The 22,101-nt window shown below is 35.3% G+C and overlaps 1 protein-coding gene and 1 long non-coding RNA gene across 8 annotated transcripts in view; one reads left to right on the top strand and one right to left on the bottom strand.

Annotated features, from left to right (window-relative positions):
• LOC105488948 (solute carrier family 4 member 7) overlaps positions 1-22,101 on the bottom strand; it is a 106,905-nt gene that overhangs the window by 25,661 nt on the left and 59,143 nt on the right. For all 7 annotated transcript variants that reach the window (XM_011753480.3, XM_011753481.3, XM_011753485.3 and 4 more), the window contains 7 exons: positions 21,573-21,660; positions 19,382-19,528; positions 12,605-12,711; positions 10,286-10,460; positions 6,301-6,434; positions 4,583-4,828; positions 2,191-2,296 (listed from right to left, as the gene is read on the bottom strand). In XM_011753480.3, coding sequence (XP_011751782.1) covers positions 2,191-2,296; positions 4,583-4,828; positions 6,301-6,434; positions 10,286-10,460; positions 12,605-12,711; positions 19,382-19,528; positions 21,573-21,660 — 1,003 coding nt within the window. The remainder of the gene's footprint in view (positions 1-2,190; positions 2,297-4,582; positions 4,829-6,300; positions 6,435-10,285; positions 10,461-12,604; positions 12,712-19,381; positions 19,529-21,572; positions 21,661-22,101) is intronic.
• Positions 1-22,101, top strand: part of LOC139361851 (uncharacterized) — a 98,797-nt gene that overhangs the window by 29,293 nt on the left and 47,403 nt on the right. The window lies entirely within an intron of this gene.

Here is a 22,101-nt window from a genome sequence, read left to right as displayed (position 1 = left end):
GTGCATCTCAAATCACTAAAATACAGTATTTTGCCAAGTCACTTCATATACTCCTTTCTTTCAATTCCATATTCCCTATAGTGAAAGCCTCGTAGTATTATTTGTGAAATGTTTCTTCTGCATTCTTGCTTGTCCACAATTTTACCGCTTTTGTCTCTGAACAAGTGGTTTAAAACAAAAGCAGCAGATAGAAAATTAATACTACGCTCTTTTATGATGCTGGACAAGACACGGCTACAGTATCTAAATTAAAATCAGTAATAAAAATTGTGTTTAGTTTTTCTGACTTGACTCAGTACCTTCAGACTAAAAGCACAGGACCATGAGCAGTAAAATGACCGTTAAAATATTTCCATTAACAAAATCAGTAACATAATAATATAGCATAATAAAATGCAATTATAGAAACTACTGACTTCATTTTCAGTTAAAAAAAAAAATAACTGAAAGGCAACCAGAGATTAACAGAAGTACATGCCACTAAAGTTCTCCTTTTTCTTACTTATAATCTAATGAAGCTCATTTTAACAAGTCAGTTGTACCAAAAGAAAAATAGTTAAATGTTCCATTATTTTCACATGCCATGTGCTGAGATTAGTAAACCTAATCCATCCCATGGACCATGAAATTAAAAGCTATACCATTACCAGAAACACAAAAAAAACCCACCCGGCAAGGCCCCATGGGATAACATGAAAACACTTATATCAATGAAAGACATCTGACCCATCATGAAATGAATTCTTTGTAACAAATCACTTTCATTTGAACACCTCTATTAACTATACCTCTTCCTTAACAAAAATGACTTTTTAAATATAAAATAGTAAAGCATGAATCTATGTTTTATCTTTTATTTGTTTTTAGAGACAGGGTCTCATTCTGTCGCCCAGGCTGGTGAGCAATGATGCTATCACAGATCACTGTAATCTCCAACTCCTGGGCTCAAGTGATTCTCCCTCCTTAGCCTCCCAGTAAGTTAGCTACACACGTGAGTCACAATACCAGGGTAATTTTTTAATTTTTATAGAGATGGTGCCTTGCTATGTTGCCCAGGCTGGTCTCTAACTCCTGATCTCAAGCAATACTCCCGGCCTTGTCCTCCCGGAGTGCTAAGGTTACAGGTGTGAACCACTATGCCTGGCAATTTTTACTGCTTTAAATCAGCACTGCCCAATAGACATATTAGATGATGCAGATAATGTAACATTTCAATCACAGAAATAATGGAAATACAGAAGCCAGTAGTCACATGAATTGACTGAACATCTGAAATGTGGCTAGTTAACTGAAAAACTAAACTTTTAATTAATCTTAAGTTTAAATAGACACATGTGGCTAATGGCTACTGTATTGGACAATACAGCTTAAATTATCAGTGGGATTAAATTTCAGTTAATATCCTTCAAATTATATAGTTATAAACTAACTATCATCTTAGTAAGAAAGGAATGACCTACAGTTACTTATACAATATAAAAAGCACAAGGGTAGCTCAAGGGACCTTAGTCTTAATTCTAACTACTGGCAAACTTTACATCCTTATTTCTAACTCCCAGGCTTGAAAATGTCAAAAATAAATATTCCAGGGTTAGGACAATATTCCCCCAACAGAACACAAACATCTGTTACAGTATTCAGCACACAGTAGGTGTTCATTACATGTTGTTATCCTTTTTCGTTTCTCTTCCCTTAATGTTCAACCCAGACTAGTCTTGATGAGTTAGACAAGGTTAACTTAGACATTTAGGACATTAACACAGCTCTTCAAGATCTTCTAAATAAGCTGTCAATGGAGCAGATGAACTGATAAAAAGGCAGTATAAGTGGATATAAAATATTGTAAAGTCCAGTATATGCAGCCACAGTCCCAGTAAACACTTCCTTTGAACGTATCAATCTAAGTAGAATTAGAAAACAGAAGTATATTCACATCTTTATACTGTTCATATCTTGGAAGTCAAATATAATTCCCCTTATCTCTCGTGCCAGTTCCATTCTTTTCAGCCTATACTTTTCAGCGCATGATACATAAAAAAGTGGCAACTACTATCTGGTCAAAACAACACTACGTACTGAAAACATACTACCTATCCATCAATCAAGAAGAAAATGTATGTCTAATTAGAAAAAGCTAAAAGAACCAGATCAATATCTATTACAAAACCCTTTATTTCAGAATTTACTCACAGAAACAGTAAGATTTCTCCAGGAAATATTGTGTGCTGTTATATTCTCTTTCTTCCATTGTGCTAGAGTTTCATTGCTGGGGTTAGGAGGTTCAGTACATACACATCTGAGAAATTAGAGTAGTATACATTTTTAAGGATCCTGAATTTCATGTTTACATTTTACTAAATCAATTACACAATGTGGTAGTTTTTAACTTCTTTTTTCTTCCTACATTGCAAAGCATGGAGACTAGAAAGTGAAAAATACATCAGAAACAACAGAATGAAATAAAGTTTGGGTTATAGAAATAAAATAAAACCAATACAAATATCAAAATGTTTAGTTAATGAAGCTAGTTATGTCCCTGGCAGGGGGCGCTATTTTACTTAAAAATCTGAGATGATTCCACCATGTTTATCAAGATTAGTCTCCACTAAAGCTGATCTACTCAACCTCCATAGCAGTCACTGCTGTCTCCCCCCACTCCCCCATAGCATGTACAGATTCCCAATAAGTTATACTACCATTAATTATTTATAACTGACAAGCCCTACCTACTCACAGTCACCCTTTGTTGATCTTAAGGCTCATTCTTAAAGAAATAAATAAAAAATAGTTTCTCATCAGGACAGGACTAGGAGAGTCTTAAGGAAATCAGAGTTCAGTTCATATCCAGAACTATTTCAACCGCCTAAAGCTAGAACACACATAAGCAAAGAGACTTTTAAATACGGACTTAAAAGATGAAAAGAAATAATCATGAACGTTCCAAACTAGATTATGAACTGTTTGAGAAAAGGCAAAAAGACAAACTTTAGAGTCCATTCAGGCGCTTTTAGTAGCTGACTGACCTAATGCAAGTTTTAACCTCCAAGGCCGTCAGCTTCTTCATACACAAAAGGGGCTATGATGTGAATAAGTAACACTACAAATACAAATTTATAATATAAATTAGGCAACACTCCTAACACAGTGCCTGCAGACGCTCACAGAATGTTGACCAAATAAATGTAATTCACATGTAATTACCCAGTTAACTAGAAGGAAACACTGCTCTAACTGGCTGACACTAACTATAAAAGGCATGCTTTATAAAGATCAAAGAAGCAAAAGGCAAGGAAAGAAAGTTAAAAAAAAATTGTTTAAATTAAAGCTTCTAAGAGAAAGGAAGATAGCATATAATAGATTCGGCATCATAGTGTCACTAGTATATTCAAATAGGTCAGTGTCTTAAAAGGAATTTTCATACCCTCTTTATTCCGTCCGTCAAAGTTGAGAGTGTGCAAGGAAAGGTAGCAGGGGAAGAACGAATAAACAAAAGGGGGATGTACATGTATCTGGGGCTTAGGTGGGTAGAAAAAGAAAAGCTATATCCTTCTGTGTCTTTTGGCAACCATATTTTTCCCTGTAAATCAATCAAATGCAGTTCCACATTTACACCAAGTGTGACTGCTAAAGACAGCAAATAAAGGCATCTACTTAAATATATCTACTTTCAAAAGCCTATTTTACACTTATTGAATATACTTGCCAAACTTTTGTAACTATTATACATTTATTTTCAAGTCCTATTTTATTCTAGAATTTAAAAAGATTTTCGTTGCACATTTTTCTTATCAAAAGGAAAACACTAAACAGCAGACGAATGTATTGAAATAACTTTCAGTAAAAATTATCAAGCTTCAGCCGGGCGCAGTGGCTCACGCCTGTAATCCCAGCACTTTGGGAGGCCGAGGCAGGTGGATCACCTGAGGTCAGGAGATCGAGACCAACTTGGCCAACATGGCGAAACCCTGTCTCTACTAAAAATACAAAAATTAGCCAGGCACGGTGATACCTGCCTGTAATACCAGCTACTGGGGGGCCGAGGCAGGAAGATCACTTGAACCGGGGAGGCAGAGGCTGCAGTTAGCTGAGATTGTGCCACTGCACTCCAGTCTGGGCAACAGAGAGAGACTCTGTCTCCAAAAAAAAAAAAAAAAAAATCAAGCTTCAGAAATATTAAAGAAGACGAAAAATTTGAAAACCATTTAAAAAAAGTCTACATTACATTATACATCTAGGATTTAAAGAATATAAGATCCAATGTAATAACTGCCTGATTCAAATATATAGTGGATCAGCTGCCAATCACATTTAAATTGGCCAATCCAATTCAAACAGAAGATCAAAACATATACATGTGAATAAGCTATTTCAGTGAACAAAAAATACTGAATTTAATCAACTATATTTTTGTCCACTGAATGCTGTGACAAAATCTCATCTGAAACAACCACATCACTAACACATGGCTAATTAAGGAGTTATAGCTAGTTACCCTATTAGACGGCAAAAAAATTCATTTTCTGAGGCTCTGACATCTCTGTAAAAACACATTTTAATATTAGGAGAAAAGAGAAATACTTACGAGTAGCTGGTCAGTTTATCTAAGTTGTTGTGCATATTAAATGCGTATGTTTCTCCTAAATCAAAGAGCTTCTCCAAAGCCTCGTAGATGAATATGATGCAAATAAGGGCTGCAAAAGCCTCTTCTGTAAATCGAGTAATATAACACACAAGGCTGCTTGCATCTGTTGCAACCAAAACAATGCACAAAAAAGAAGTCCACAGACCAATACTGGTTCTTAAAGACAGATAAGAAAGTTGATAATCTCTGTTTAGAAAGAAAAATATGAATATGATAAACATGTGTGGAATAGTATTTGTACCTAAAATTTTTCATAGCAAGCAATGGAACAGCATGAAAACATGATTCCTTAAAGAGAATGAATTACAGAATGACAAAATAACGACTAGAGAAAACTATATCTTTTTCTGCTTCAACTGAAGACTAGCTTATTAATAGATTCGTGTATTACGCTTATATAAAAGACTTACAGTGAAAATCTACTAGGCGATGAATATTTCAAAATCATTACAGCTCACTTTCTAAATCAGTTATGAGTAAATGACAGGTATGGTGTCTATATGAAAAAACAATTGCATCTTACTCTCTCTAAAGATCCAGACATCATGTGTATCAATACAGTAATCAGCTCCAACATTATTACCATCACTACCACTACTCTCCTCTCCCACCATTATCACCACGGAAAGTGATTTCTTATTTTAAACCTCAAGAAATTACTACCAGAATCTATACTTCAGGTCACTGCATTCTCTATTAGTCTATGTGGCATGCCAGACTGGAATCAGATTCAGCTTGTTTAGTGAGTACAGAATCAGAAAGAGAGCTGGATCCATCAAATATGTAATAGCATCAAGTTGTTTCAAACTAAAATATACAAACTTCATTAATGTCGCAAAAGGAAGAATACTAGAGGCTGGGCGCGGTGGCTCACGCCTGTAATCCCAACCTTTAGGAGGCCAAGGCAGATGGATCACCTGACGTCACGAGTTCGAGACCAGCCTGGCCAACATGGTTAAACCCCATCTCTACTGAAAATACAACAATTAGCCAGGTGTGGTGGCGGCGCCAGTAATCCCAGATACTTGGGAGGCTGAGGCAGGAGAATCACTTGAACCTGGGAGGCAGAAGTTGCAGTGAGCCAAGATTGCACCACTGCACTCTAGCCTGGACAACAGAGTGAGATTCAGTCTCAAATAAATAAATAAATAAATAAATAAATAAATAAAATAAGGAACAGTATTAGCCATGCTGAATTCAAAGTCTAACAGCTACAGTACCCTATATTCATTTCTACAGTGTGAGCAACCTCACCAATGGAAACTGACACTTCACTCTGATTGCTTCAACCCAATTCAAATTAACACCTTCTTACTGGTTTAAATTTGTTAGCACAAAGGATTTGTATTTAGCCCTCAAGTGATCTGCTTATCAGCATTCAAATCCACTGATTTTATACTCAAGGACAATCTTACTTTCTTCATCTCCAAGTTACTGGATTAAGAATGGAAGGGGCCAGAGTATGGTCAATCATACAGTAGCTCAAAAATAATGAGAATGTGCATATATTGACCAAATTACTTTTCAGCAATTAAATAACTCCCTTCTAAGTTAATAAACAATTTCATATATAATTGTGTGTGTGTGTATATATATATACACACACAAACAAACATACACACAAACACATGTGATAAGTAGAGAGGGCTATTACTTACCTGCAGAATTTATATAAAATTTTTTCAAACACTAGAACTGGACCTGTGCTCCCCAATATTGTTAGAGGTTGCCCAGCAAACAAAGAATAGGCAATCCCAGTTAATGATGCTCCAAAAAGAGACTCTATTGCACTCTGTTTAAGGAAAAAAGAAATGAATAAAAGCAATACATCATAAACATTTCTCTAACCTACTATAACACTTGTAAGACATCTGGAAAATAAAAATACTCATCAAGCAGTTATAAAACCAACACCACTTTAAGTTTTTAATTTAAAATATAAAAAATTACAAATACATTTTAAATACACAAGAAAAAAATTCTTTCTTTTTGTATATTAAAAAACTTTTGCGATCATCCTTAATTCAAAACTCAATACAGGTTGAGTATCCCTAATCCAAAACTCCACACTCCAAACTTTCTGAGTGCCAATACGACACTCAAAAGGAAATGCTCATTAGAGCACTTCAGATTTCAGATTAAGGATGTTCAACCAGAAGTATAATCCTAAAAAAAAAATCCAAAATCTGAACTACTTCTGGTTCCAAGCATTTCAGATAAGGGATACTCAACCTGTGCTGTGGGATGAAAAGAGCAAAGAATAAATGGGAGAGACACACACAAGGGCTTCAACTTTATAAGTTTCATTTCTTAAGTCTGTGAGTACAGAAGGATATGTATTATTTTCAATACTTTCATATGGCTGAAATAGTTCATTTTAAAAATAAAAAATAGTAAATAATATGGTGCTACAAAAAAGAACTGCTATAAAAAGATCTTTCAAATAGGTGATAAATCAACATGTGACTATCTTTCTCAAACTGATTTCTAAACGGCAAAACTTTCCACATATTTTCAAGAAATTAATCTAATATGATAGGCTTAATCAATTATCAAAACTGAAATACTTAACAAAATAAATAAGAAAAATCTCCTCAAAATAATTTATAGTAACCATAAATGACAAAGTATCACTAAAGTTTGGCAAGAAAAGATAAAGAGAAAATGAAAGACTAAGAGAATTTGAACGTTAGCACACTAATTTTGTACAACCACCACCATTGCATTCTAACTAATTAGGCTATCAGATGATTAGCTATGCCACTAGAAAAAGGAAGTAAGGAATGAATAGTTTACCATATACAAACATCAAGGTCAACTGGAAAGTACTATCCAGAAAAGCCAGCCCATTAATTGGTAAAGGGAAGGAAAAAAGAAGCTTGTAAGAAACAATCCTGCTGAAATGAGAGGCAGCGCAGCAACAGGCAAAGAGGAGGGCTTCCGAAACTAGATTTCCAGTGGGAAGACTGACTACTACTAGGTGTTCAGCCATGGCCATATCTTAACCTTTCTAAGCCTAAGCTTTCTCACTTTGAAATGGAGGTGATAACTAGAACATAAATAGTATTTGCAAAAACACCTAGCAAGCATGGTGTCTGGCACACAGAATACAGTCAATGAATGGTAGCAATTCTCATCATCAGCTAGAACAGCATCTTCCAAAATCAAAATCACAAAATAACAGTAAGCAATGAAAGTATACTTCCACTATTAGAATAAAAATAGGACCAAACTCAAAGATAAACAAATTTATCTTTTGGCAACATAAAGGGGAAGTGTCCATGTTAATGACACATTTGTTAATTATATGGCCTAAATTTGTTTTCTTGCCTGTGGAGAAAATGTTTGTTCTTAGAAGACACTGCTAAGCCATCATAAAATCCTTAGTTCAATTACAATAAGCATATTTAGGAATGAATTTATGCAGAGCTTAAGTCAAAGGAAAAAAATGGGCCAGGCGCTGTGGCTCACGCCTATAACACCAGCACTTTGGGAGGCCAAGGTGGGTGGATTGTTTGAGCCCAGGAGTTCAAGACCAGCCTGGGCAACATGACAAAATTTTATCTCTGCAAAAAAATACAAAATATTAGCTAGGCGTGGTGGTACACGCCTATAGTCCCAGCTACTCCAGAGGCTATGAGAGAAGTCCAGGGAGGTCAAAGCTACAGAGAGCCAAGATCATGCCACTGTACTACATAGCCTGAGTGAAACAGTGAGACTCTGTCTCAAAAAAACAAAAAGTAGAAACAAAGGAAAAAAAATGTCTAAATGGTATGCATACAGAGAGAGAAAGCAAAACATTGAGACAAGAAGCAAGGAGATGTCAAAAAAGACATTAACAAGGGCAAATGGGTATAAAATTAAGGTTCCCCTCTCCTAATCTTGGGTTGAAAAGCAGATGTTGCCATATGAACACCTTTTTTTTTTTTTCTAATTTTTGAAGTGTTTCTATGTTCACTGCCATACTGTTACCTGTCTTTTCCCTAAAGAAATCACAGCCTGGCCAGGCACGGTGGCTCATGCCTATAATCCCAGTACTTTGGGAGGCTGAGGTGGGCGGATCACGAGGTCACGATATCGAGACCAGCCTGACCAACATAGTGAAACCCCATCTCTACTAAAAATACAAAAATTAGCCGGGCGTGGTGGCAGGCGCCTGTAGTCCCAGCTACTCGGGAGGCTGAGGCAGGAGAATTGCGGCAGGAGAATTGCTTGAACCCGAGAAGCGGAGGTTGCAGTGAGCTGAGATCGCACCACTGCACTCCAGCCTGGTGATGGAGCGAGACTCCACCTCCCCCAAAAAAAAAACCACAGCCCATTACACTGCCTGCCTACCTCATTCTCACATTCAGAAGTTTCCATTGTACCCATCAGAAGGCCTACCTACCCTTACCTTCCCCTCACATACCATACTATTTTGTCTTTTACACTTTTTTCACTTAGAATCCTTGAGGACAGGAGATACTGGCTATTCTTACACTTATCTATATTCCTCCAATGCCAAACACATTGTCACATGTACAAGATATCAAACAGCAAGATTAGATGGGCAGGTAATGAATGACAGTCCATGAACAAAGAGGCAGCAATTCTACGATGTAACAGATAAAACACATTTCCATGGGGCCAGCAGAGTGACATGCACAATTTGTGACAGCACATAAAGCAACTCACTAAAAATATAGACCCTTGATACAATGATTAAAGACTAAGGTAAAAAGATTTACATAATCCAAAATAAATTCAGAGTTGAAAGAAAATTTCAGTTGTTAGGTTTATTTCATGTTTAGATCATGAAATATTTTAATTAGATAATTATCATGCCTTAGCTTTGGTTATTTTTTAGCCTTTGATCTAAAAAAAAATGAATGTTCTCCCAAGAATAAATACAATTAAGTAAAATACACTTAAGAATTACAAATTGTCTCATTTAAACGCCTTATTAAACTGATTAAAATGCATATCAACAACAACAAAGAAATGCCTTTCATTTTACAAAGCACCATAGCTCTGAATACAGTATAACCAGGTACAGGAAAACATAAAAACTTTCATTTTAGTAATATCAAAGAATGAAGCTTTCAATTATATTTTCCAAATAAAAGTTTTAGCTACTTTCACATAGATTTAATAACAGCAAAATTAAATGCCACTTCAAAAAGCCACAATTTCCACAATTATGTTCTATTCTTCCAGTCTAGTCTAGGCCTACCAGCCAGGACTGAGGAGTTAATATTCATCATGTGGCTCTAACTAATCCTATGATCTCTTATAGGATATGAAGTAGGCCCACTGATAAAAACCCCCATGACCCACCCAGAATCAGTTCAACTGGTGTCTTCTCCCAGTCCACCCCACCTCAAAAGACAATCCAAGCCTTTTACTCAATTTATAAAACCATTCATCCAGCAAGCCAAAGCAAACCTTTTTTAAATTTTTTTTTACCTCAACTGTGCATCTTCTGTTCAAATGGCTTCCCCATGTTTTCCACAGCAATTACCTTTGGGGAAAGTCTGCTTTGGGTCACGTTAATCATGCTGTGGGTAGACTCTTCAAATGAAAGTATGAATAGTGAGACAAATGCATACAGACACTTGCCTCTGAAGAGCTAAGAGCCTGGCCACTACCAATCTTTGTACTCACTATTCTGCCTTCTGTAGCTTCTCCAAGCAGCCCTCCAAAAGTGATTACAGGAGACATACAGGCACAGTATAGGAAAAGAATCGAGGCCAGGCACTGCAGGCTTAATGCATCCTTGAAGTCACTCAAGAAAAAAGGTGCTTTCCTTTTGATGTCAAGTATCAAACCACCAAAAAGCCTAAATAGGTGAGATGAAACTCGTCAAACTGTACACTAGAGGATTCTAGCTAGTTCAAACTACAACTATGGGCTACACAAAACTGCTGGTGCCTAGGTGTTTTGTCAACAAAATGTTAAATCCAATTTAACTTATAAATTACAGAAGATACACTCATTTAATTGAATCTACTGATAGAGGAATGTTATATTTCATTAAGAGACAGATATCTGTATTTTATGGACTATATCATGAAAAGATTGCAGGCAAATGATTTTATATGAGTAAATGTAATTTTGGACATAAATGTGCAAGGCAAGGTATAACAAAATAAACAAAACCAAACAACCCATTTATGAAAATGTGCATAAGCAATTCTATTAATCGTTTGTATTAAAATCTTAAAGGCAACAATCACAAATATGAGGAAGGCAATTATTATCCAAATACACTTTCATATAAATGGAGTATGTTGTGCTTAGATGCACAAGTAGTATGAATTCAATAACTTCAAAAGCTTTTAAAACTAGTACTTCAATCATATAAACACTTTGTCTAGGGGGAAAAAAATTCCTAAAAACCATTTCAGGATATTTAATTTACTGTGTATGTAGACAAACTAATATGTACATAAATAAAACAGGTTTCAATTAGTAGATTAAAAATCTGTTTATACATCAAAGCCATACCATTTCAACATTTTTAACAATTAGTCTTATGGATACATCTAATTTGAAGACATTCCAATAAAATATAAGCTCCATAAGGGGAGACTTTTTCTTGTTTACTGCGTTATCTACAGTGTCTAGAACACTACCTGGGAAATAGTAGGCACTCAACAAACACTGGTGACTAAATCGGTAATTCGTTTTAATACTCAAAAAATAAATAATCATTCAAATTCCAACTGCAAGAAAACAGACCCAAAAAACTAACATTAAGCTTTCAAATGCTTTGGATATTTCAAGTTTTACCACTGTAATTTTTTTAAGTTAATACCGAAATAAATCCTAAACACAAATTGACAAGTAGTACTCTGTTCATAATCTGACAGCAAGGGGAATCAGCTTGCAATAAAAAAGTTGCCATCAATAATCTAAAATATGAATCTATAGTATATCATCAAATCGATAATTACTTAGTAAAGGGTGTACAGATGCTCTCAGGTGACTGAGATCAGTGGAGGCCTGACACAGTGCTTCTCAATGACTAACCCTATCCCAGTTTGAAGAAGCGATAATAGCTAATAACAGAATAGTACTGTTCACACAGGGTCAAAATCTTTTCTCTACAGGGTCAAAATTGTATTCACAGAGACTAACACACTTCATTAGTCAATGAATTCATTGTGAATTTCAGTTTCTCTAAAGTCTATATTCAGAATGCCAGTTACTTATTTTTATGATATAGTACCCTTTAAGGATGTCATCAAAATCCCTAATATTGTATCTGTTTAAGATGTTGTTTAAACAAATATTTAATATTTAAGATTATTTAATTCCATACTGACCACCAGTGGACAATAAAGAATCAACAGCCACATGCTTTTCCACAGTATGAAAATACTATAACATTTATCTACTTCTACAAAATATTAAGGCAATGTTTGCATCTGCCAATATTTCTATTTTTTGTTACAAAAATTAACTTCTTAAACAATTTTTCTAGCTGGGTTTCCAGAGAGCAATTCAATGGTTTAATCATACTTGTCCATGGAAGATTACCTCATGATATAATGCTCATTTAAGAGTTTTAAATCTGTGCACATATACAAAGAAATTATTAGTTGTAATTACTCTCTGTTCCCATAATTCTGTAACTCAATATGAAGAATTATAATAAGACTCTACACCTTCTTCAAGAACCTTCTGTATAAGCAATGGAAATTAACCTACACACTATATAACTGCAATACTCTGAATATACAGTCCATTATTTTCCTTTTAAACTAAAGCTTGATACATACTAATACAATTATTTATAAATTTTCTTATATATTTATACATATAAATTTTCCTTATATATAATAATACACATTTTTCTAAATATGAAAAAATACTACAGATGATTAGGTTCCAAACACTTGGAAAAAAATATAATATTTATGTTTTCATCAAATCATCCCCCAAACCCAAACCCCTCAAAATATCAGTATTTGCACCCACCGTCCAGTCCTCTGTAGCTCAGGCCCAGCATGATGAGCGGCCTCTTTAGGAGTCTCACCCGATGTGGGGGTAGATCCATTGTGAAACACAGGAATCTTTCTCTTTTCCTGAATTTCACAAAACACATTATTTTCAGAATTCTATTTTAAGAAAACTTGAGATGGCATCTTCAATTACAGTGAATATCAGATTTTATATTGATTATGTATCTAATCAGTTCTCCTAGAAAAGAATGCTTCCTAAAATAAACTCTCTTCTGAAATAGATTGCTCTTTAAAATTAGAATCTACTATCAGTTTCTATTAATATTTTAAATTTCTAATTAGCTTTTTGAATCTTATATTCTAATTATCAACACACTATAAAATATATTCACACATACCATTTCAAATTCCTATTCACCAATAGCTACAAACAGAAGTAACCTCCAAAAAAGCAGCTCTCCCACCAAAACTTTAAAAATACTGCTCCTGTTAACTATTGAAAAATATGCTTTACATTAAGAAAAAAGTAAATTTCATTTTTCTTCTACTAAAATACTTCCCTTAAAAAATAAGAGCTGTTTGATAAACATGTTTCCACAAAAATCAACTTCGCATGACATTTTATTACAAATTCAAGAGTACTATTCACATGATACAGGATTTCTCCCCCTCTGTTGAAGACAAAGAAATGAACTTTTAACTTGTTACATCAAGAGATTGCCGGGGCTAAAAATACATGTGTGCATGTGCACATACAAGGGGAAAGATGAAAGAAAAGGAAACAGAGAGGTAAAGGGAAAGGTAGACAGAGATCTGTCATCCCAGGAGGTTTACTGGGTCAAAGTCTCTAGCTGAATTAAAGACTTAGGCTAGCCAGTTTACATGTTCCATATTTAGAGAATAGCAAGGCCCATCTACAAATACAAGATTGCCATCTGAAAATGTCAAAATCTCACAAAATTTCAATTTTCAAACTTACATCTTAAAGAGGAAAGGGATAAAATATTACAACTCCTAGGAAACAAAAATAATTTGAAAAACTACAAATTATAAAATTGTGGTTTTGGCCATTATTTTTAATTTAATTAATCATTTAATTGATTTAATTAATCATTTACTTGATTTGATTAAAGACAATGGCTGAAACCACAATTACTTTTGCACCAACCTAATACAACCCATGAGACCCAGCCAAAGCACATTCAAGAAAATTAAGCAATTATATTAACAAAAATGAAAGGAAAAATAGTGAATTAAACAACCACCTCAGAAAATGTGAAAACAAAAAAATCTTTCCTGGATGAAAGTGAAAGGAATGAAATAAAACAGCTAACAGCAGAAACTAAGATACAAAATAAAACGCATTTTTTAAAAGTACTAAAATAAATTTTAAAGGATGCTGTTTGAAAAATACAATAGACCTTTAACTAATTAATAACAAAACAAAAAAGGCTAAGAGGCAATAATTTCATAGTGAGCACATTTTATATACATACATATATACATACTACACTTTATATAACTCCATGCAAATAAATTTGAAACCTAGATGAATCTGGTAATATACTAGGAAAACGATTTACCAAAACTGACACCAGAAAAAATAGGAAGTTTTACATATACCGATTTCCAAAGAAATAAGCTAATTGTTGAAGTCTACATGACAAAAGATTCAAGCTCAAAACACTTTACAAAGGAATTCTTCCAAACTTTTAAAATCAAATTATTCCACACCATTTAAAACCGTTTAACACCACAAATGAAAACTTACAAATTTTTTTATGAAACAAGTATACTGATGTGAAGTATAAAATGTGAAGATGGCACAAAAATCTATAAACCAATCTATAGTAATACAAAGTAGTAGACACAGACCACTACCACTTTAAAGTCCAAACTGAGTTGACTCCAGGAATTCTTTCACATTCAAAAATCTATTCATAAGATTTACTATAATAATTGATAAATAAAATTAATATAATCATTTGCCAGAGATGCTGAAAAGGCATTTGATAAAATTCTACATCAATTTATATTTTAAATATCAATAAAAAAGAAATAGTTACTTTCTTAACATGATGAAATGTATATTTTGGCTCCAATGTCATTATCTTACTTAATGGGAGAAATACTGGAGATATTTGACTACAGTGAGAAATAAGATAAGAAATGCCTATTTAAAGCCCATGCTATTTAACACTGTACTAGAGATTTAGTCAATACAATTAGACAACAGAAAACAATTACAAGTATAAGATTTAGAAAAGGAGGAATAAAACTCTCTCTTACTTACAGATTATATGACTGAAAAACTATTACAAACAATTAAGGATGGTAGCAGGATTAAAAATACACAGTTGAGGCCGGGCGTGGTGGCTCACACTTGTAATCCTAGCACTTTGGGAGACTGAGGCAGGTCGATCACCTGAGGTCAGGAGTTCAAGACCAGCCTGGCCAACATGGTGAAACCTCATCTCTATTAAAAATACAAAAATTAGCCGGGCATGGTGGTAGGCACCTGTAATCCCAACTACTCGGGAGGCTGAGGCAGGAGAATCACTTGAAACCGGGAGGCGGAGGTTGCTGTGAACTGAGATGGCGCCATTGCACTCCGGTCTGGGTGGCAAGAGCGAAGCTCCATCTCAACAAAAATAAAATACACAGTTGATTCTTGAATAAACAAGGGAGTTGGTACCAACTCCCATGCAGTTGAAATTTTGTGCATAGCTCCCTGAAACTCAGTCTAATAAGCCTACTGTTGACTGGAAAGCCTTACTGGTAACATGAACAGTCGAACACATATTTGGCATGTTAGAGGTGTTATAACCTACATTTTCACAATACAGTAAGCTAGCAAAAAGAAAATATTAATGGAAATACATCATAATTTCTATTTCACTTATTTCATTTCTCTTAAAATGTGGACAGTACCAATCCTTGTTTCCTTTAGTACCCAAACCATAGAAGGATCCATGTCACAAAAGAAGTTAAAAGCAATCCTGAATGATCAGAACCCTTCTGCCAGATCAGCTGATGTCAATTTGTTTTCTGGCACTACTAATTCTATATCTTTGTCCTCATCACCGGCACCGGTTCGGAAGCACTCATCTCCATCGAGTTGTGTTCTGTTAACTCCTCTGGTGTGGTGTTTATTAGTTCTTGAGCTTCTCCAAGATCCACATCTTGAAACCCTTCAACTTCCACCTTTTTTGCCATATACACACTTTCCTTGAGTGGCTCTGTCGTAAAACCTGTTAAGTCATGCACAACATCTGGACGGTTTCACCAAGAGGGAATTTACTATTTCAGGTTTGATGATGTTCCTGGCTTTTTCTATAATAATGATGATGTCTTCAATGGTGTAATCCTTGCAGACTTTCATGATGTCCTTGCTATCCAAGGTTCTCTTCCAGAGCATTAATAATCTTTTCTATATAGCATCTAATGTAACAAGCCTTAAAGGTCCTCAGTCCCCTAATCTAGAGACTGAATTAGAGACATGCTTGGGTGCAGGTGGACCACTTCAACACCTTTGGTGTTGAACTCACAGGTTTTGGGTGGCCAGAGGCATTGTCTAATATGAAAAAAATTTTTAAAGGCAGTCCCTTACTGGCAAGGTACTTCCTGACTTCAGGAACAATGCACTGATGGGACCAATCCAGAAAAAGGGTTCTCATTCAGGCCTTCTTGTACAACAAAAAGACTGGAAGCTGGCATTTATCTTTTCCTTTCAAAGCTCAGCATTAACAGCTTTATAGAGAAGGGTAAATATCATACATTGGAATGCATTTGCACAAAACAGTTAGCTAACCCTTCCTGCATTAAATTCTGGTGCTCACTAATCTTCCTTACTAATAAATGTCTTCTGTAGCATTATTTCCAGAACAGGGTACTTTCATCTGCATTAAAAACCTGTTCAGGGGATTTTCTTAATAGGATCTGATCTGGGAACTCATCTGCTGTCTCCTGGACGGCAGAAGCTGCTTCTCCAGTTATTTTGACATTTTTTAAGCCAAACTTCTTTCTAAAATTACCAAACCATCTTTGCTGGCACTAAATTCTCCGATCCTTCACTTTTCTTTTGCTTTATGTTGTCGTAAAATGACTGACTTTCTTGGTCATATCAGAATCTATAGATATGTCTTTCTTATAGTAATCTGCACCCACATAAAAGTTGCATTTTCAATATGAGATAAAAAGGTATTTTGCAAAAAGCAGAAGTGTTTATGCCTGCTGGCATAGCTACAGTGACGACTTTACGTTTCCTTTTCTTTTTACAATGATCCTTACACTAGATTCATTTATCTTGAAATGGTAGGCAATGGCAGATGTCATTCTATGGTACATACCAAGCGAATCAACTTTGTCTTACATTTGCATGACTTTTCTCTGTTTCTTAGGAACACTTACTAGTAGCACTAATGGGACTTCGTATAAGTCCCATGTTGTTATTCAAAAGTTTCCAGCATTGCAATCAACATGATGAAAAACATATGAAAACCTCATGATCACTTTTTAGGGTAAACACAATTTACTGGAGAGACAAACTGCTGATGTGGAGACGATGAGCAACACACAACATTTTATGCACGTTAACTTGCAATACTTGAGCTCACTGCAACAGCAACAGGCAGTAACTACGAAATTACAATATGACAGCAGTACAGTATTTACTATAGTTAATTTTATGCAGTTAGGATTTAATACTGCATCTTTACTTTTATTTACATTTCTCTCCACTGAGAATGGTGCCATGTACACTCTTAGTGTGTATAAGTTTTTGATAAATTTTAGTTTAGAATAGATTTGTATATATTTTATGCTAATAATTATTAAAGAAGACTAGTATGTACATATATTTTACACATTCAGGAATACCTAATTAATCTTAATTTTTTGATATTTCTAGGCTATGAAGTTTGTATGCAAATTTTTTCAAATTATCAAAAACCTTTCCAATGTTTACTGAAAAAAATCCACATAATTAGAGCTGCACAGTTCAAACAAATTGTTCAAGGGTCAACTGGGTATGCATATATGCACATAAAAAATAACAAATAGCCTTCATTTCATATAAAAGCAACAAAGATACAATACTCATGAATATACTCATCAAGAAACATGTAAATTATAAGTAAGGAAAACTTGAAACATCCTTTAAGAAGACAAAAACTTGCTTGAAACAGAAAATCAACTGGTGAGAGACACTCCATGTTTTTGAATAGAAAGACTCAAGTCATGAAGACGTTAGTCTTCCCTCAGTTCAATGAGAAATTTGTCACAACTTTTAAAAAACCATTACGCATATTTCTGAATATAGAAAGCTGATTTTAAAGCCTACACAGAAAAATAAATACGCAAGATAGCCAAGAAAATTCAGAAAAACAAGAGTAAGAAGGAGAGCAAGAACACGTCTAGACCTACCAGATACTAAAATATACCAAAAAGCCTCAAAAATTGGAGTGTGAAATTGGTCCATGAATAGACAGACCAACAGAAAACAAAACAAAGTCCAAAACAGGTCTAGATGCAAATGGAATTTTAGTTAATAAAGGCAGCATCACCAACCAAGGGGAGCAATGTTTAGCTCTGTAATGAACAGGGAGAAACCAGGCAGCAATTCAGAAAAAAGATGAAGCTGGGTCTATACCCACATAAAATATGCTATGAAAACCTCCAAAGGATCAATGAACAATTTAAATGTTAAAAAAAAAAAAAAAAAAGCTGGTGGGGCAATGAACGAAAGATAATCAAGAATATTCAACCTCACTAATTATACAAATGCAAATTAAAACCTCATTAAAAGGCCGGGAGCAGTGGCTCACAGCTGTAATCCTATAATTTTGGGAGGCTGAAGCAAGAGAATCACTAGAGCCCAGGAGTTTGAGATCAGCCTGCACAACAAAGTGAGACACCATATCTACAAAGTATCAAAAAATTAGCTGGGGCTTGTAGCACACACCTGCGGTCCAGGCTACATAGGAGGCTAAGGCAGGAGGTTTGCTTGAGCCCAGGAAACTGAGGCATGTTCACGACATTGCCTTCCAGTCTGAGTGACAGAGCAAGACCCTGTCCCATAAAAACTAAATTAAAAACCTCATTAAAATACTTAAAATAGGAAGATAAAGATATCTATTAGATTGACAAATATCCCAAGTTTGGCAACACACAGTGTCAGTGAGGATGTAGGGAAATAGGCCCTCACTGTGGGAGTCCAAAACAGTCCAGCTGATGGAAGGAATTCTAGTAATATCTACGAAAATTATAAATAAATTCCCCTTTGATCCAGCAATCCTATTATTGGGGATCTATTCTACAGATACATCTGCACAAGACTAAAACGACATGTGATTACTGTCATGCATGGTTTGAAATAGCAAAAGACTGATAGAACCCAGGAACAGAATATGGTACTATGGTACACCCATGCATAGAAGACAACAAAGCTGTAAAAAAGTGAATAAGGAATATTTTCATGATTTCTTACATCAGATCTCCTAGATATACTTTTATATGAAAAAGCAAGGTACAGAACGGTATACGCAGTACTTAACTTTTGGTAAGAGAAACAAGACTACATGTTCATAGTTTCAAGTACTGAATAAAAAATGAAAAGGATAAACAAAAAACTAGTAAAAAATGGTCCACCCATAGGAGGTAAGTGTGGGGGTAAGAAGGTAAAAGGGACGAGGTGGGGATACAACTTCTCTGTTTTAGTTTTTGAATCATAGCTAATCAAAAATAATTGTATTAAAATAAAGTAAGTTACAGAAGAATAGCTCTGGATTCTTACCTGAGAAGGGACACTTTTTGGTGGTTCTATGCGTATAGAAGGATCCCACTCTCCTGGAGGTAGGACAGTTACTTGATCTAAAAATTCATCAATTCCAGATAAGAGGTCATTTCTGTCTTTTGCTTTATAAGCTACATCATGGAAGATCTAAGTGAAAAAAATATTGAGTAAAAAGATTTTAAAGCTGAAAAAAAAAACTCTACACATAGTCCACTCTGGATATCACAAATAGCTTCGCAATAAAGATAATCACCTGAACTCTTATCTCAGGCAGGTATTCAGCCCACCCTGGGTAACAGCTATACAAAGTAATCCACTCAGTATTATCAGATGAATAACAACAAGAAACAATGAAAGAGAACAGCTACATGTTTAGAACAATTTTTTAAAAATAAAATTTTGCCTGGGAAATAGTAATTGATTAGAAAATAAAACACTGTAGCATGTCACTCTACTTCTATGACATTTAAATGTCATTTATCCTAAGAAAATAGTCATGGATATGCAAACAACTTTACTTAAATAGTTTAATGATCAATAGATACTGGCTAACTACTAACTGCTAAAATACAATTCTAAGCATTGTGGATAATGTGATGGTGACAGGTAAGGCAAGTTTCCCTATATATTCAATAACCTTTTTTTCTAGGAGGAAAGACAGTGAAACGTGTTATTAAATAATTATAGGTATTGATAGATGTTCTGATAAAAAGAACGTAGGGTACAGAGAGGGAAACAGATGGGAAGGAACAAAGTAGCCAGGAAAGTTCTCTTGAAGGAGGTAACTGACCAGGCACAGTGGCTCATGCCTGTTAATTCCAGCACTTTGGGAGGCCGAGGTAGGCAGATCGCCTGAGGTGAAGAGTTTGAGACCAGCCTTGCCAACATGGTGACACCCCATCTCTACTAAAAGTACAAAATTAGCCAGGCATGGTGGTGCACGCCTGTAATCCCAGTTACTCAAGAAGCTGACGCAGGAGAACTGCGCCACAACGCCCAGCTAATTTTTGTATTTTTAGTAGAGATGGAGTTTCACCATGTTGGCCAGGCTGGTCTCAAACTCCCGACCTCAAGTGATCCACCCACCTCGGCCTCCCAAAGTGCTGGGATTACAGGAGTGAGCCACTGCACCCAGCCAAAAGTTTAAATTTAAATTTCACTATATGATAGGAAGTCATTAATACCTTTGGACAAAGGAAATGATACATTCAAATTTGCATGTTACTGAGAGTGCAGAGAAAAATACTATACAATAAAGACCCATAAAGGCTACCTGAATCCACAAATCAAAGGCTAAACCAGAGAAATGGCAGTAGAGATGGAAAGAATATGACAGATTAAATGCAAAACACATTGAAGAGGTAAAAAGAATCTGGTGACTGGCTGGTTGAAAGAGGAAAGAAAAATGAGACAGGCACAGTGGCTCACGCCTGTAATCCCAGCACTTTGGGAGGCCAAGGGGGGCGGATGAGGTCAGGAGATTGAGACCATCCTGGCCAACATGGTAAAATCCCGTCTCTTCTAAAAATACAAAAAAATTAGCTGGGCATGGTGGTGTGTGTCTGTAGTCCCAGCTACTCAGGAGGCTGAGGCAGGAGAATTGCAGTGAGCCGAGATTGCACCACTGTACTCCAGCCTGGCAACACAGTGAGACTTCGTCTCCACAAAAAAAAAAAAAAAAAGAAAGAAGAAAACTTAGGTCAGGTTCAGATATGGGGCATTTCAAATACCCTTGGGACACACAGCATTGATGTTTGGCAAGAATCTGATTACAAATCTCTCTTCAAAAGAAAGACAAGGTCCTGATTAACATGTAGGTTATCGTCAAAGATCAGGACCCCATATCAGAGAAATTTACAGGAAAAAAAATGTTCTGAGGAAAACCTAGAGAAATTATATTCTGAAATCCAGGATTTAAAAAATCCCAAAATTTCAAAAGTTCAAGAAGGTAGTCAATAATTACAAATGTTTAAAACAAAAAAAAATTTTTAAGTACCCACTGATCTTGAAATAAAGGTCTTAAAAACCTAACTGAAGGCAAATAGCTGAGGAGTAAATACAAGATAAAACAGTATACACAGCAAGGAAAAGTTTTAAAGCTTCATTATGAAAGAAAAGAGAACTACAATTTAATATATACTGTAGGCTGCATAATCAGTGTACTTCAAAGAGACTTGGGTATTTTGATTACCTCATCTGTCATGAGAGTGGCTATTGATCTTCCAATTTCATGGTACTGTGGTGCCTTGCCTGCTGGACCCAATAACAAAAACAAAAACCTAAGGAAATATGAAAATACAGATTTATAATAAACATCATACACCCACAAATCTAGGCAATCATAAAAAAGAAACCATTCCAATATAAAGAAACAACACTCAGACATCTTTTCTACTCCCCCACACCAATCACTGAAAAAAGATGGCAACTCCACCTAGACTAATTAGGAAATCACAGAACTAGGAAAAGCATCCATAATTAACTTTCTACCAAACTCCTGACCTCAGGTGATCCACCCGCCTCGGCCTCCCAAAGTGCTGGGATTACAGGCGTGAGTCACCGCACCCAGCCGATATTTATTTTATTGTACTTTTTAGTTCCAAAAAGAAAACGATTTTATACCCTATTCATAGTGGTCTTATATTCAAAGTACTTGGTACAATGACTGAATATTAAATATTAAAATGAGCTTTTGGCTGGGCACAGTGGCTCACACCTGT

Source organism: Macaca nemestrina, chromosome 2, assembly GCF_043159975.1.
Source record: "Macaca nemestrina isolate mMacNem1 chromosome 2, mMacNem.hap1, whole genome shotgun sequence".
In the NCBI taxonomy this organism is placed as follows: domain Eukaryota; kingdom Metazoa; phylum Chordata; class Mammalia; order Primates; family Cercopithecidae; genus Macaca; species Macaca nemestrina.
This window is presented reverse-complemented; position numbering and strand designations above follow the sequence as displayed.